This window comes from Esox lucius, unplaced genomic scaffold, assembly GCF_011004845.1.
Source record: "Esox lucius isolate fEsoLuc1 unplaced genomic scaffold, fEsoLuc1.pri scaffold_58_arrow_ctg1, whole genome shotgun sequence".
Taxonomy (NCBI): domain Eukaryota; kingdom Metazoa; phylum Chordata; class Actinopteri; order Esociformes; family Esocidae; genus Esox; species Esox lucius.
The window spans coordinates 1-15,087 of NW_022995036.1; the positions used below are offsets into that span (position 1 = coordinate 1).

Below are 15,087 nucleotides of genomic sequence, written 5' to 3' on the forward strand. Positions count from 1 at the left end.
ACAAATTGCTTTTACAAAACACCTGACCTTAAACCCAAGGAACAAACAACAGTAGTGTTGAATTTCAGTGGCTAGAAAAAGCTCCCTAAGAAGGCTGAATTTAAGGAAGAAACCTAGAGAGGACACATGCTCAGAGGGGTGACCAGTCCGGGTGAACATATTAAGATTACAAATTGTAATAATAAATAAATGCATGTGGGCTAAGTTCAGAGATTATTTAAATCTAATCCAGGGCTGAAGCATAACAAGATGGACAAGGACAACACAAGGACAGGGGGGTCAGCAGAGTGGCAGCTGATATCGTCAGGTATCGTCTTGTTCAGCAACACAACCAGGAGGACTTTGGACAGGGACAGCAACGAATCTTCCAAGCATGGCACTCCAGAAGTGTGGGCCAAGACCTCATGTCCTCTAAATTTAAAACAGGGCAGGAGACAGGGAGAATTTAGAAAATCTATTCCTTAGATCTACAAGGATTTATAGTGGAGAAGGAGAATGCCCCTACTCCCCCAGCACAAAAATATAGCAGCGTAAGACCTTGGGGCTGAGACAGGGGGGTCCAGTGACAGTGTGGTCCTACCCGGGTGAGGCCCCGGACAAGGCCCAACATGCAGGAAATCAATCCATCCACATTGGCAAGCAGAGTTCAGCCCAATTACACAAGTGCACAACAGTGAGACAACAACCAGCCAGTGACTCCACCCCCAAATGGCATTGGAGGGAGGGCATCCCAGTGGCGATGAGAGCCCCCCTGGCAAGACAACAAGGGTGAACAGTATCAAGCCTTTCTGGTCACCTTCACACCCCTGGGCCAGACTACACATAATCATAGACAATGCTGTAGAGATGTGTCTTTAGTAAACACTTGAAAGTTTGCACTGAGTTTGCATTTCTAACCTTAATTGGCAAATCATTCCACAGTAGTGGAGCTCTATGAGAGAAGGCCCTGCCTCAGGATGTTTGTTTAGAAATTCTAGGTACAATTAAAAGGCCTGCATCTTACGATCCAAGGTTACGTGTAGGTATGTATGGCTGGATCATTTCAGGGAGGTAAGTAGGAGCAAACCCATGTATTGATTTATAGTTTAACAATAAAACCATAAAATCAGCTCTAACCCTAACAGGCAGCCACTGTAAAGAGGCTAGTAATGGAGTAATGTGTTTCACTTATTAAAATGCAAATCAATTTATAACATTATTGACATGAGTTTACTGTTCAAATAACCTACCATTAACATTATAGACTGATCATATCTTTGTCAGTGGGCAAATGCACAAAATCAGCAGGGGATCAAATAATATGTTCCCTCACTTTACCTATGAATAGTAAAACTAATGAAACTAGTTAATAATAATTTCCAGTTAATAATATATTTCTATATATATCACTGAATAGTTTGATGTTTATGAAAATGATGTGAGTCATATACTATGCCTTCACAGTCACCAGATTTCAACACAATTGAAACCATATGGGAGATTTTGGACCAACGTGTTAGACAGCGCTCTCCACCACCATCATCAAAAGACTAAATGAGGGAATATCTTATAGAAGAATGGTGTTCAATTCCTCTAGTAGAGTTCCAGAGACTAGTAGAATCTATACCAAGGTGCATTGAAGCTGTTCTGGTGACTAGTGGTGGACCAACACCTTACTGAGACACTAAGGTGTTTTTCTCCTATTTCAGGACAGTCAATGTCGAGGTACAGTATCTGTCCTCTGAAGTACTGTATCTTTAATGCCATTCATCGTACTACGCTGTTCGCTCAACCTGAATCTTTGCATGCTAGAGGGAACACATTGTCCAGTGATTTACCTCAATTTATCTCACATGCACCCAAGCCACCACAAGGAGTCGCTAGGCAACTGTTTTCAATGAATAACCCTGCAGTAAGATTACCCCTTGATGAGATCATTCTATATTTACTGAATTATTATGCTGATTAGTGATTAGTATCTCTTATACATCTTCTGGAACTTCAGGTGTCATTGAAGTCATGTGAAAAGACAACATACTAACCATTTTATCTGTTATTAACCTGTGGCATAAGTTCCATCACCCTTGCAGAAAATGTGTGTTCCACAATTACTAATAAGAGTGGGTTACAAAGATATTTGTATTACAAGATTTAGACAAAGATAACCTGATGCTTCAACCATCATATCTAGGTGATCCTGTGATCTACATGATAATGTTAACCCATCTTTCCACTTAGTAGCAGAGTACATTTTAAGTTGATACAAATAATGGCTTGGAAATAGTAACAAATAACAATTTAATAGAAGCGAGGGATGGTCGTGGGTCAGTAGTTTCCTGTGTCTGTGTCCGAGTGTGAAGTGCTTGAGAAGTTGAGTGTGAGAAATGACATGAAAAAGGCGAACAAGAAAAACCAATGTTCTGCAATTTTATACATTTTGCCTTGGTGTGGATTTGTGTGGTTATTGCCTTGTGCCTTTAGCAGAGCCCATAATCTTGCAATACTGTTGAATGTTGGTTAGGCAGTTTAGGAACCGTCATAAAAGTGCAAATACAGCTGATTGAATATGACGAAAAAATATTTTCTTTTGTTTCAACCTATAAATAGAAAAGCATATGTAGAGACACCGTTTGTGTTATTAAACAAACAAATCACTTCCTACATACAGCTCTGGAAGAAATTAAGAGACCACTGCACCTTTTTCTATCCTTTCCATTTTCAATTTCCACAATTCTACCAGAGTTTGTGATTCAGTGAAATATGTTTTTAATACCTCACTATCCAAATGAGCAAGAGATCTACAAACAAGTGTGGTGTGTACCTAATTCACATGAACTGTCTTCAATAGCTTCTTAACCACATGATATATATATATATATATATATATTAAAACATTGCTATTATGGTCACTGACCTTCCTTGTCCAGAGGACACCCCTTAGGAAATTGTATATTTCTGAGAATATACAAGAATATAGCCTTCTATAAAAGGATTATATATCCTTCTATAAAAGGATAAAATATTTTCTAAAAGTTCACTATTCATATGAGTTAGAGATCTATAAAACAACTCTTAGGGAGTTTTTCCTAGCCACTATTCTTCAACACTGTTGTTACTTGCTCCTTGTGGTTTCAGGCTGGGTCTTTTGTAAAATAACTTCAACTGCTGATGTTAAAAGGCCTTTATAAATGCAGTTGATTGATTGATTGATCCCCTTCCTACTCTTTCTATAATTGCTGCTAGTTTACATTGTTATGTATATTATTGCCATACTTGCCATATCTATAATATTCATTACTATTGATCAATATTGCTACTAGTTTACAGTACTCTTCTAAACCACTGCTAGTGTACTGTGATACGTATATAATTGCTCTATTTTTTGATTGGCTATAGTTATGCTTATATATTTTTCTTCTTAATTCTCGCTATGTAGCTGTCGGGTGCCATGTCAGAAGAATTTCATTGTGCAGGATGACACTGTTGTTGTTCGGTGCATTTGACAAATAAACCTTGAAACACTGAACGTTTGTTGTAAATCTTAGTCTGCAGGCTTTATAATGGGAGATTCTTAATGTTAATGCCAACGGAAAAACAGGAAGTCTATCTCATCACCACAGACCGAGTTACACACAAAAGTGATGATGTTGTCTTTAATCTCTATGGTGACTTTTGGGCACATTTTAACCAGCAAGTCACTCAAAATAGAACGGTGGACATAGAACATGTTTTCTGTGCTACGATGTCAGAGGGAATCGAATTTGAGGGCAATGTAATTGGAACAAACACAAAGACCGATTTCCCAACATATGCCAATGAAGATGACGACAAGCCAAAACCAGGTAGGGTTGTCATTCACTATTCAGGTAATATTGAATTCAGAAAAGGTTTTGACATTTAGCAGGCTTATGACTTACGACTAATCTTATCTTATTAGCAAAGGAGTTCACATTTTCATACATTTAAGAACTGTATTTCAAATATTTTTTATTTTACATACAGCTTCGGTGTATAATCAATGGTGGAAAAGACCTGGAGTTGCAGCAGTGTGTCTTGGACTGCTGTGTGTTCTGCTTCTGGCTAGGATCATAGGACTGGCTTTCCACTGTAGGTTTAATTCTTTTACACTTAAGGTTGAACTGACCACATTTAAAGAGCATGTTCTCTTCTTGAAAGAATGGAACACTGTGAACAGCATTGTGAACAGCTGGAACATTGTGAACAGCTGGAACATTGTGAACAGCTGGCGTTGTCCGGGGGGATGTAATTGGCATTAGGGATGTCCTTGTCCCGCCAAGTTTCAGCAAAGTTTCAGGGGGACGTGGGGTGCCTCTAACCTGGCCATGCATAAGGCAATGTGTGCAAGTGTTTCCTCTGACATGTTGGCTCACATTGACTTCCTGGTTAAGGAGGGTGGTAAAGAAGCACACTGGCTAATTGGATCAATTTCAGAGGTGGCCTGTGGCAATGTATGACCCCCCCGTCTCTGCAGGGACTGTTGTAGCGGTGGCACAAGGTCGTACAGTGGGATTGGGAAAAAAAATTGACATTGATTACGTAGACTACTGTTCTGAGTTCTGCCAACTCATTGGATTGAGTCCTTATTATGGCAGTTCAAGATCCGGATGCCCAATTATTTAAAAAGTGTTGTTCAATATCAAAATACATAATAAAAGGAAATGCTGGAAGTAACATAATTAAGTCTCAACTACACCCCACATCATAATCCCAAATTGGACATCAGGAAATTGACAGAGGTAAAAATACAGGTAAAATATGTATAGACAAGAAGAGAGAATCCATGGACCAGCCCATGGACTTGAATATTACAGATGGAGTCATTGGGCATCAATACTTCACAGAAAAAGACAAACTACAGACTAGCTACAACAACCTGACTGAAGAGAGAGACCAGCTACAGATTAAATACAAAACCCTGACTGAAGAGAGAGACCAGCTACAGAGTGAGAAAGACAGCTTTTTACCTGGTAAGTGAACCGAACTGGTTTTCCATTTATTCTTAATCCTCTAAATGTCCTTCATGCAGACTTGAATAACTGAATTGGTTCATCAACTGCATAAACACATTCTATGTGTAATTTGAACAACTTATTTTCTTTTAAAATTGAAAGTGTTTGGCAACAGCAACTATTACGTCTTCATGGAACAAAATAACTGGGAATATGCAAAGCAGTACTGTCTGAATAGAGGGGCACAGCTAGTCATCATAAACAACCAAGAGGAACAGGTGAGAGGAGGTTCATAAGAGATTTATGGATAAAAAAAAATTTGTTTTCATTCTATTGACAACAACTGGGTGGATGGCACACCTCTGACTACTGCGTAAGAGATTATACTCTGTATATAACTAGATTTTATAGAAATAATTATTTAAGTATCTGATTAAAGTTTAAAAGAAATAAAAGGTTTGTTTTGCTTTCCAATTGTTGCTGATTCAGTTACTGATAGTCAACAGTAACAACTAGCATAGAAACTGTTAAATGTCTAGTCGTAGTGCTAAGGCTATTTCACCATTTCATCAGTGCTCGTTGGCCACTTCCTGTACATTGACTACAGTTATATGAAGATGGTTTGCACTTGTTTGTCTGACTTTGTTGACGGAGATAAACATCTCTGCTGTCTCTATAACCTTATAAAACATCTTCATTCTGAAATTATGTTTTCTCTCGGTTCAATTTTCTCTCTCACCCTCTCTCACTGATTGATTTATACAGAGCTAGGGTTGATTTTAATGTGCAGTATTGATCAGATTTTTGCCTTTTAAATGCATTATAAAATTGTAGGATGAATTAAACAGACAAATCAGGCTTAACTGGTTGACTGTTCTAATATAAATGTAATTTCCAAAAGTTATTATTGTGTTTCTGTTTGTCTCACATCCAACAAGTTTTAGGTGCACACAATCTGCACAATAGAATCAACTTAGAATAGTAGCTAAAGCACGACGGACGGATAGCACATAATCTTTACATGCATGGCTTGCTGTGGCTATACTGTATACTAGCAAAATACTCAGCTGTCAATCAAATTCAAAAGCTTAAGCAATTACAGTAGTTACACATTCTTTGTAGCTCAGTAATGCCATCACTTATAGCACATCTAGGATCACATTTGCAGATGAAGGCAAGAGAGCTAGTTTACATTCCCAACAGTAATTAATGAAGTACAGTATTGTGAGAAGCATCTGACCCAAACATTTATTGGGGGGCAAAGCATTCTCGCTGGGGGCAATACATGTCTGTATACATGAATAAATTAATAATTCATAAAAAGAACGATACCTAATATAATACAATAGTACATACGATACATTGACTAAAATGGAAAACACTTAAATCCAGATCAAAGTAATACAATAAGTTTAGAGATATTGAATAAAACCAAACTGAGGACTCCATTCATTATGCTCTCTCATGGAGTTAGGACTGCGATTGACTAACAAAACCCAGAGCTGCAAGGATCTCGTTGGACTCATAAACAAGCCCCTGATTCATCAGACAACAAGGACCAACTAGCTTACCGACGGGATCCACAGGGCAGACCTGTTTCTCTAAGTGTGGAGTCAGTGGACCCATTGGTCAGGAATGCAATCATAGAGAGAGCAACGTGGCTATAAACTAATAGACCCAGTGACCACGGGCCTGGTGACTGGACAATCTACTCTAGGTTTAAATCATGCAGAGCAACTTATTTTGGTTGGTACATACCCAAGGGTTGATAGCCTGATTGATGGATAGAAGGTGACAATTTTGATGGACACTGGGTCACAAGTAACACCTATGTCAGATACTAATTTTTTCCCTGAACAGGTGGTGGTAGCCAAGAATGGTGTAAGCTGGTTGACACAAAGAGTAGCAAATGGCTTACAAATTCTGCTAACAAATTCAGGTAGGGGAGCTGATATTGCAAGACAAGGGAATAGTGATTGCAGAAGATTACCCCACAAATATAGTTTACCCACTTAGGGAATTCATATTTTTTGCTACAGTTGGGATGATCTCCTTTCCGATTTACAGGTTCAATATGAGCCTCTGTCCATTCCCACAGATGTCATCTAGGCAGGGTCTTTGAGGACTGTTGAAAGGTCAGAGCATCACTTGCATCTATGGTAACCAGAACGTTGATGCCAGTGTATCACCACCCGGTGGCATTCCACAATAGTGACAGAGTGGTTTGGGCTACAGCACACTCTAATCTTAAAATTTGAGTGCCATTATTACAGCTAGAAGTCTTGAGACGGTCTGAAAAGGGAGGATTCCTGTCAGAATAACAAACTTAAACGCTCAGCTAGTGGCATTACCCCATATCAACCAATTGCTGCTTTGTCCACTGCTTTGCCTTATGAAAGTGAAGAACTGTCTGAGAATTTCCTACATTTAGAAACCTTGGCCTTAGAAGAATAAGGACTATCTGTGAGCCAGCAGGAGGAATTTAAGGGCCTACTGACGAAATGGGAGGTTCATTTGCAAGTCTTTGGCCGGACTGGAGTCATACAGCACACCATACCAACAGGTACAGTATCTCACAAAAGTGAATACACCCCTCACATTTTTGCAAATATTTGATTATATCTTTTCATGTGACACTGAAGAAATGACACTTTGCTACAATGTAAAGTAGTGAGCTTGTATAACAGTGTAAATTTTGCTGTCCCCTCAAAATAACTCAACACACTGCCATTAACGTCTAAACTGCTGGCAACAATAGTGAGTACACCATATAAGTGTCAATATTTTGTGTGGCCACCATTATTTTCCAGCACTGTCTTAACCTGCATGGAGTTCACCAGAGTTTCACAGGTTTCCACTGTATTCCTCTTCCACTCCTCCATGACAACATCACAGAGCTGGTGGATATTAAAGACCATGCGCACCTCCACCTTCAATTTGAAGATGCCCCACAGATGCCCAATAGGGTTTAGGTCTGGAGACATGCTTGGCCAGTCCATAACCTTTACCCTCAGCTTCTTTAGCAAGGCAGTGGTCATCTTGGAGGTGTGTTTGGGGTCGTTATCATGTTGGAATACTGCCCTGTGGCCCAGTCTCCAAAGGGAGGGGATCATGCTCTGCTTCAGTATGTCACAGTACATATTGGCATTCATGGTTCCCTCAATGAACTGAAGCTCCCCAGTACCAGCAGCACTCATGCAGCCCCAGACCATGACACTCCCACCACCATGCTTGACTGTAGGCAAGAGACACTTGTATTTGTACTCCTCACCTGGTTGCCGCCACACATGCTTGACCCCATCTGAACCAGTTTATCTTGGTCTCATCAGACCACAGGACATGGTCCTTAGTCTGTTTGTCTTCAACAAACTGTTTGCGGGCTTTCTTGTGCGTCATCTTTAGAAGAGGCTTCCTTCTGGGACGACAGCCATGCGGACCAATTGATGCAGTGTGCAGTGTATTGTCTAAGCAATGACAGGCTGACCCCCCCACCCCTTCAACCTCTACAGCAATGCTGGCAGTACTCATATGTGTATTTCCCAAAGACAACCTCTGGATATGATGCTGAGCATGTGCACTCAACTTCTTTGGTCGACCATGGCGATGCTTGTTCTGAGTGGAACCTGTCCTGGTAAAGCGCTGTAAGGTCTTGGCCACCGTGCTGCAGCTCAGTTTCAGGGTCTTGGCAATCTTCTTATAGCCTAGGCCATATTTATGTAGAGCAAAAAAAACATTTCATATCCTCAGAGAGTTCTTTGCCATGAGGTGCAATGTTGAACTTCCAGTGACCAGTATGAGGGAGTGAGAGAGTGATAACACCACATTTTTGCAAATATGTGAGGGGTGTACTCTGTGAAATACTTTTGTGAAATATTGTTCAAACACGCCCATTATCGGCCCATTCCTCCTAGCATGTATCAGGAAGTCCGTGGTCTGTTAAGTAATATGCTGAAGACAGGTTGCAAAAGAAAGAATTTGTCCTTGGACAGCGCCTATTGTCCTGGTTAGAAAGAAGAAGGGGTAGCTTAGGGTGACTGTTAGGGGTAGCTTAGGGGTAGCTCTTGAACTGATGTATACTTGGTCCTATACATGTATAAATGGCATCATTTTAATCCTTTAACAAGTGCCCCTTTGCCAGCAATGTTGGTCTCGGAGCTTTGCTCACTCAAGACCAGAATGGGATATGATCCATGCCAGCAGAAGTTTGTCCCCCACAGAACACAATTATGGTGACTATAGCACTTTATTGGCCCTGAAATGGGAAGTGAAAGAAGTTTAAAGACTATTTATGGGGCTGTCTGTTCACAATTTACACAGACAACAACCCCATAGTCCATCTCCCCACAGCCAGGAACTCGGTCAATTTGCCAACTACAGTTTTGAATTGAAGAACAAACCAGGTCGGGAGAAAGTTAACGCTAATGTTTTCTCCAGAATGTCTCCACAGGAAGTAAAGATGACCCAATTGATGACTACATACAAATTATTTGGACTATCCAAAAGGTTTAACCTACATGCTTTATACCATAAAAATTTGTGATGAAATCCCACTTCCTGAAGGTTCTATAATTGCAGTTTAAATAATGATTAACAGTTTTGATAGGCAACCAAACAGACAAGTCATGTTTTTAATTTACCCAGTCTGCAAGATCAAGTGTGTTTATTCTTGGGTCAACTGTGGTCACTTTTGTGGGGGGTTTGGCCCACCAGTCATTTGTTTCCAACACCTGCTGTAGATTTGTGTATCTGTGTATCTGCATACAAATGCAAACACACCTACAGACATGTTTAAAGGATTAGTTTGTGACAATCAGCTGCATGAAGAGGTTTTTTTCACAGCTGTTTGATTGGAAGTTTCTTTATTGATATGACAGAAATACATCATTATATTACAGAGAACATCTGCAGTTATTACGCCTCCTTTTGGAAAATGTAGGACATACTATATACATTACAATTGCCTCACAACCTTAATATTCGTTATCATACACGATCAGTACTTACAATAATGAAGTACAGTTATTTAATTCACTGTTTGTGATCATTGTAATTTAAACTGGTACTGTATCATCTCAAAACATGGTTACTCACCGGCCACTTCATTAGGTACACCTTTTCAACTGTTTGATAATGCAAATATCTTATCAGCCAATCATGTGGCAGCAACTCAATGCATTTAGACATGTAGACATGGTCAAGATGATCTTAATTTTGATGGTGGTAATTTCATCGATCAGAACTCTTTAAGAAGGAAGTACAGAGACGAAATACTCTCGGCAAAATTAACAGTTTATTAATTATTTATTTGCACATAAGAGAGACGCTTCAACCGCTTACAAACATAATCGTCTGAGGAGTCTCTAACTCAATACAGCTCATTCAACTGTATATATCACATACCGAAAGGGGTGTGGTAAGTTGTTGCCCATCTGTCTTGTGTAACATTTACCCAAAGGGCGGGCTGTCCCCCCACCTTATCCTTCTCAACTAAAGGGTAGGCCACAGTCTACCTGATTATTGTTGCTGACCATGTCCATCCCTTTGTGACCACAGTCTGCCCATCTTTAAAGGCTTCTTTCAGCAGGATAACACACCATGTCACAAAGATCACATCATTTAAAACTGGTTTTGCACAAGACAATGAGTTCAATGTACTCAAATGGACTCCACAGTCACAAGATCTCAATCCAATAGATCACGTTTGGAGTATCAGAGATTCTGATCATAAATGTGCAGCCTACAAATCTGCAAAAACTGTGTGATGCTATAATGTCAGTATGGCCCTAAATCTCAGAGGAATGTTTCCAGCACCTTGATGAATCCATGCCATGAAGAATTAAAGAAGTTCTGAAGGCAAAAGGGGATGCAACCCGCTATTAGCAAGGTGTACTAATGAGGTGGACTGTGACTGTATATTTTAATTAGATCTTACAGATGTCCTTGCACCCATATTAAAGACCCCAGCAGTTCATCCAATCAATGCCAACATGACCACCAAAACACAATCTATTTTCAAATTCAAAAGGAAAAGTGTACAATTAAATTTGCTACTCGTTTTTTTATCATGTGTTTGCTGAAACTTGTGTTTGACTGTTGGTCTATTTATTTGAAAACAGCCACAGATGGAGAACTTCACAGTTGAGAAATATGTTATTCAAAGGTTTTGAAAGGGAACTTCTGTATTCTGTAGTCCTTCCTCAATATGAAATTTGGTCTCTCCTTCTCAACTCTATTTGAAAAGGTCCATGGTTACAATCCTAGGAACATTTTCTCTATTGTGTTTTAAGGAAAGAGCTGAAGAAAGTGGCTGAAGGATGATTCAAAGAAAGATTACTGTTATTGAGGAAAAGTCCAAAAGCAATTATTCCTGTTGAACATTGGTTTAACCAGAAATACTTTTGCCTAAGTATTACATTGGTGGTAAGTGAAACATACTTATATACAATGGTCATATAATGGATAATAAAATATTTTTTTGTGTGATTGATATTGACCTTTAATTCTCTTTCCTTTATGACGTTTTTTGAAAGCAGTTTTGACTTGCAAGATGGGAGTATTTCATTGTATTAAATGCACAACTGTAAAATAATGGCAGATTCATATTGTGACCGACACTGAAAAACAGGAAGTCTTCCTCACCAACACAGACCGAGCTACTTCCAACATAAGCGATAATGTTGCCTTCATTTGGACACCATCATTTAACCTCTATTTTGAGTTTGTCAGATTTCAATCAGGAAGTCACTCAAAGCAGAACAGTTGAGATAGAACTTCTCTTTATCACACGTGTTCTAAGATGTCAGAGTGAATCTACAAACTTGACAGGAATGTAATTGGCACAAACATTGATTGCCCAGTATATGCCAATGTAGGAGACAACAAGCCCAAACCAGGTAGGGCTGTCAGTCAACATTCAGGTAATATTACACACAAATTACACACAAACACACACACACACACACATGCAGGTATAGACACGGACATATTGTCAGAAATGCGCACACCCTTATTTTTTTAATAAAAACAGTACATAGAACTAAAACTATTTCAAAATATTTGACATTTAGCAGGATAATGAGTTTACGACTAATCTAATCTTTTCAGCAATGGAGTGCACTTTTTCATACTTTTAATGACTGTATTTCAAAATGTTGAAGTGGATTTGACGTTTCTGATTCAGTGTCTTATCAGTGGTGGAAAAGACCATCTGGAGTTGCTGCAGTGTGTCTGGGACTGATGTGTGTTCTGCTACTGGCTGGGATCATAGGAGTGTTTGTCTACTGTAAGTTTCATAAAATTACACTTAAAGTTGAACTGATAACATTTTAAGAACATGTAATCTTGTTGAAAGAATGGAATATTGCTGTTCACTAAGGGTCCTCATTTGACATGATCGAGCAAAATTACTACATCCAGATGTAAAAAGCTGGTAGAGACATATCCAAATAGACTCATGGTTGTAAAATGTATAACTGTTTCCATGCAAAAACTCATTACGTTTTACTAATTTCAGCTGATTGGTTTGAGTCATTACTATGGCTGTTCAAGATCGAGCTGCCCAAACCTTTAAAAAACATTGTTCAAAATCAATATACATAGAAAAATGAGTGCCTGGTAGTAAATCTCAACTACCCCCCACATCATAATACCATTGGTCATCAGGAATCCATGGACCAGCCCTTAATATAACTTGAATATTACAGATGGAGTCATTGGACATAAATGCTTCACAGAAGGAGATGAAATACAGACTAGCTATAACAACCAGACTGACGAGAGAGACCGGCTACAGACTAGATACAAAACCCTGACTGAAGAGAGAGACAAACTACAGAGCGAGAGAGACAAACTACTGAGTGAGAGAGAAAGCTTTTTACTTGGTAAGTGAACTGAACTGGTTTTCCATTTAATCTTAATCCGCTAAATATCTTTCATACAGACTTGAATAACTGAAATGGTTCATCAGCTGCATAAACACATTATATGTGTAATTTGAACAACTTATTTTCTTTTAAAAAGTGAAAGTGTTTGGCAACAACAACTATTACGTCTCCATGGAACAAAGGAACTGGGAATATGCAAAGCAGGACTGTGTGAATAGAGGGGCAATGCTAGTCATCATAAACAACCAAGAGGAACAGGTGAGAAGGAGGTTCATAAGAGATTTATGGATACAAATGGTTGTTTTCATTCTATTGACAACAACTTAATCTTTGTCTGATAGAAATTCCTAATTTCATTAAACATACGTACTTGGATCGGTCTGTCTGACATAGAGACTGAGGGGACCTGGAGATGGGTGGATGGCACACCTCTGACTACAGCGTAAGAGATTATACTCTGTATAAAACTACATTATATGATTCTTTAAGTATCTGATTTACGTGTGAAAGATATTAATGGTTGTTTTGCTTTCCAATTGTTACTAGCATTGATTCAATGACTGATTGTCAACAGTAACAACTAGCATAGAAACTGTTAAACGTCTAGCATAGAAACTGTTAAACGTCTAGTCGTAGTGCTAAAGCTATTTCACCATTTCATCAGTGCTAGTTGGCCACTTCCTTTACATTGACTACAGTTATATGAAGATGGTTTACACTGGTTTGTCTGACTTAGTTGACATAGATAAACTTCTCTGCTGTCTCTTTAACCTCATAAAACATCTGCATTGTCTGCCAGTATTTAGGATTTTGTTTTCTACCAGTGTCTGACTCCCTGGTTCTCTGTGTTGTTCCCACTTTAGGTACTGGGGAGAAAAAGAGCCTAATAATGCTGGTGGAGGGAAAGACTGTGCCGAGATTTATCATTGCATTACTGATCCTGTAAACAAATGGAATGACAATTCATGTACCTCTCAACTTAACTGGATTTGTGAACAAACCATTGATTAACAATACCTTCTTATCTACAGTACAATCAGAATGCATTAAGGCTGTACACAAACAATAAACAACATGACATTTAGCAAAAATGTGTATCCATTATCCTTTAATCCTACATTTGTGCTCAAAAGCTTGCATACCCTTTGACAATTGATAATATATGTACCATTTGTAAAGAAACCATGAGTGAGCAGGTAAAACACATTACTTTTATTTCTTATGGGATTCATATTCAACTGTAGGTCATAACAGAATGGCTCAATCATAAAAGAAAACATGGCAACAAAGAAAAAAAATAACTGACCCCTGTTCAAAGGTCTGCATACCCTTAGTTCTTAATACTGTGTATTGCCCCCTATAGCATCAATGACAGCGTGCAGTCTTTGGTAATAGTTGTCTATGAGGCCCTGAATTCTTTTTGGTGGTATCGCTGCCCATTCGTTTTGACAAAATGCCTCAAGGTCATGCAAAGTCTTGGTTGTCTTGCATGAACCACACGTTCGAGATCTCCCCAGAGTGGCTTGATGATATTAAGGTCAGGAGACTGTGATGGCAACTCCAGAACCTTCACCCTTTTCTGTTGTAACCTCACTGAGGAACTGCATGGGTCTGCAACAGACAGTGCAGAAACTACCACAGACAGTTTTGTCAAATGCGCATAGACTCTCAAATGGAACTGCGCTGTTCAAACATAAAATATTAACTATTAATAGATTTATTAGATTAGGTTAGTTCTTCTTACAGTTTCTCATCAAACCAGATCATCTTTTTCCTCATTCTTTTAAAGAACTTCCAGCAACATATCAAGTGGGATTTAAAAACACAGGATGCATCTGAACAAAATTTGTGAATTTTTCATTTGCAATGAATTGGCATAGATTTCTAATAACTTCTTTCTAAAACATTGTGGCAAAAAATATATCTATTACACGAGTACATTTAAAGTGAAGAAGGCAATAACTGTTGCCAAACAATGAAAACGATAGAACAGGACAAGTCACACACATTCCTGTATTTATCAGGCTGAAAATGTGAAGTAGCTCCCCAACTCTGCCCATACAGGACGTTAACCAACTATCCACTGGCCCATGCATGGTGCAAAGCTAATATCCACAACTTCCTGTATGTGTTGCAGTTCTTCATCTGAGCAGACATGCATAACTTTAAGTAAAAAGGGAAAGCAACTCCCTATTGGTGTGGCTTCCAGAATGTGCCACCAAACCCCTTCAACATAACCAGAATAAAACTGTCTG

General features: G+C 38.9%; 1 protein-coding gene across 1 annotated transcript; it reads left to right on the forward strand.

Annotated features, from left to right (window-relative positions):
- Nucleotides 1-3,697: 3,697 nt before the first annotated feature.
- LOC117592776 (CD209 antigen-like protein E) lies at nucleotides 3,698-13,905 on the forward strand. The gene is made up of 6 exons (XM_034291310.1): nucleotides 3,698-3,821; nucleotides 3,982-4,086; nucleotides 4,812-4,967; nucleotides 5,112-5,227; nucleotides 13,174-13,274; nucleotides 13,696-13,905. The coding sequence occupies exons 1-6, from the start codon at nucleotides 3,722-3,724 to the stop codon at nucleotides 13,841-13,843; spliced, it is 726 nt and encodes a 241-aa protein (XP_034147201.1). The 5' UTR covers nucleotides 3,698-3,721; the 3' UTR covers nucleotides 13,844-13,905.
- Nucleotides 13,906-15,087: the final 1,182 nt, after the last annotated feature.

Coding starts and splice junctions, on each gene's coding strand:
- LOC117592776 (XM_034291310.1), top strand. CDS start 3,722: ATGTCAGAGGGAATCGAATTTGAGGGCAATGTAATTGGAACAAACACA. Junction 4,968..5,111: donor GAAAGACAGCTTTTTACCTG/GTAAGTGAACCG, acceptor TAAAATTGAAAG/TGTTTGGCAACAGCAACTAT. Junction 5,228..13,173: donor TAAACAACCAAGAGGAACAG/GTGAGAGGAGGT, acceptor TTTGTCTGATAG/AAATTCCTAATTTCATTAAA.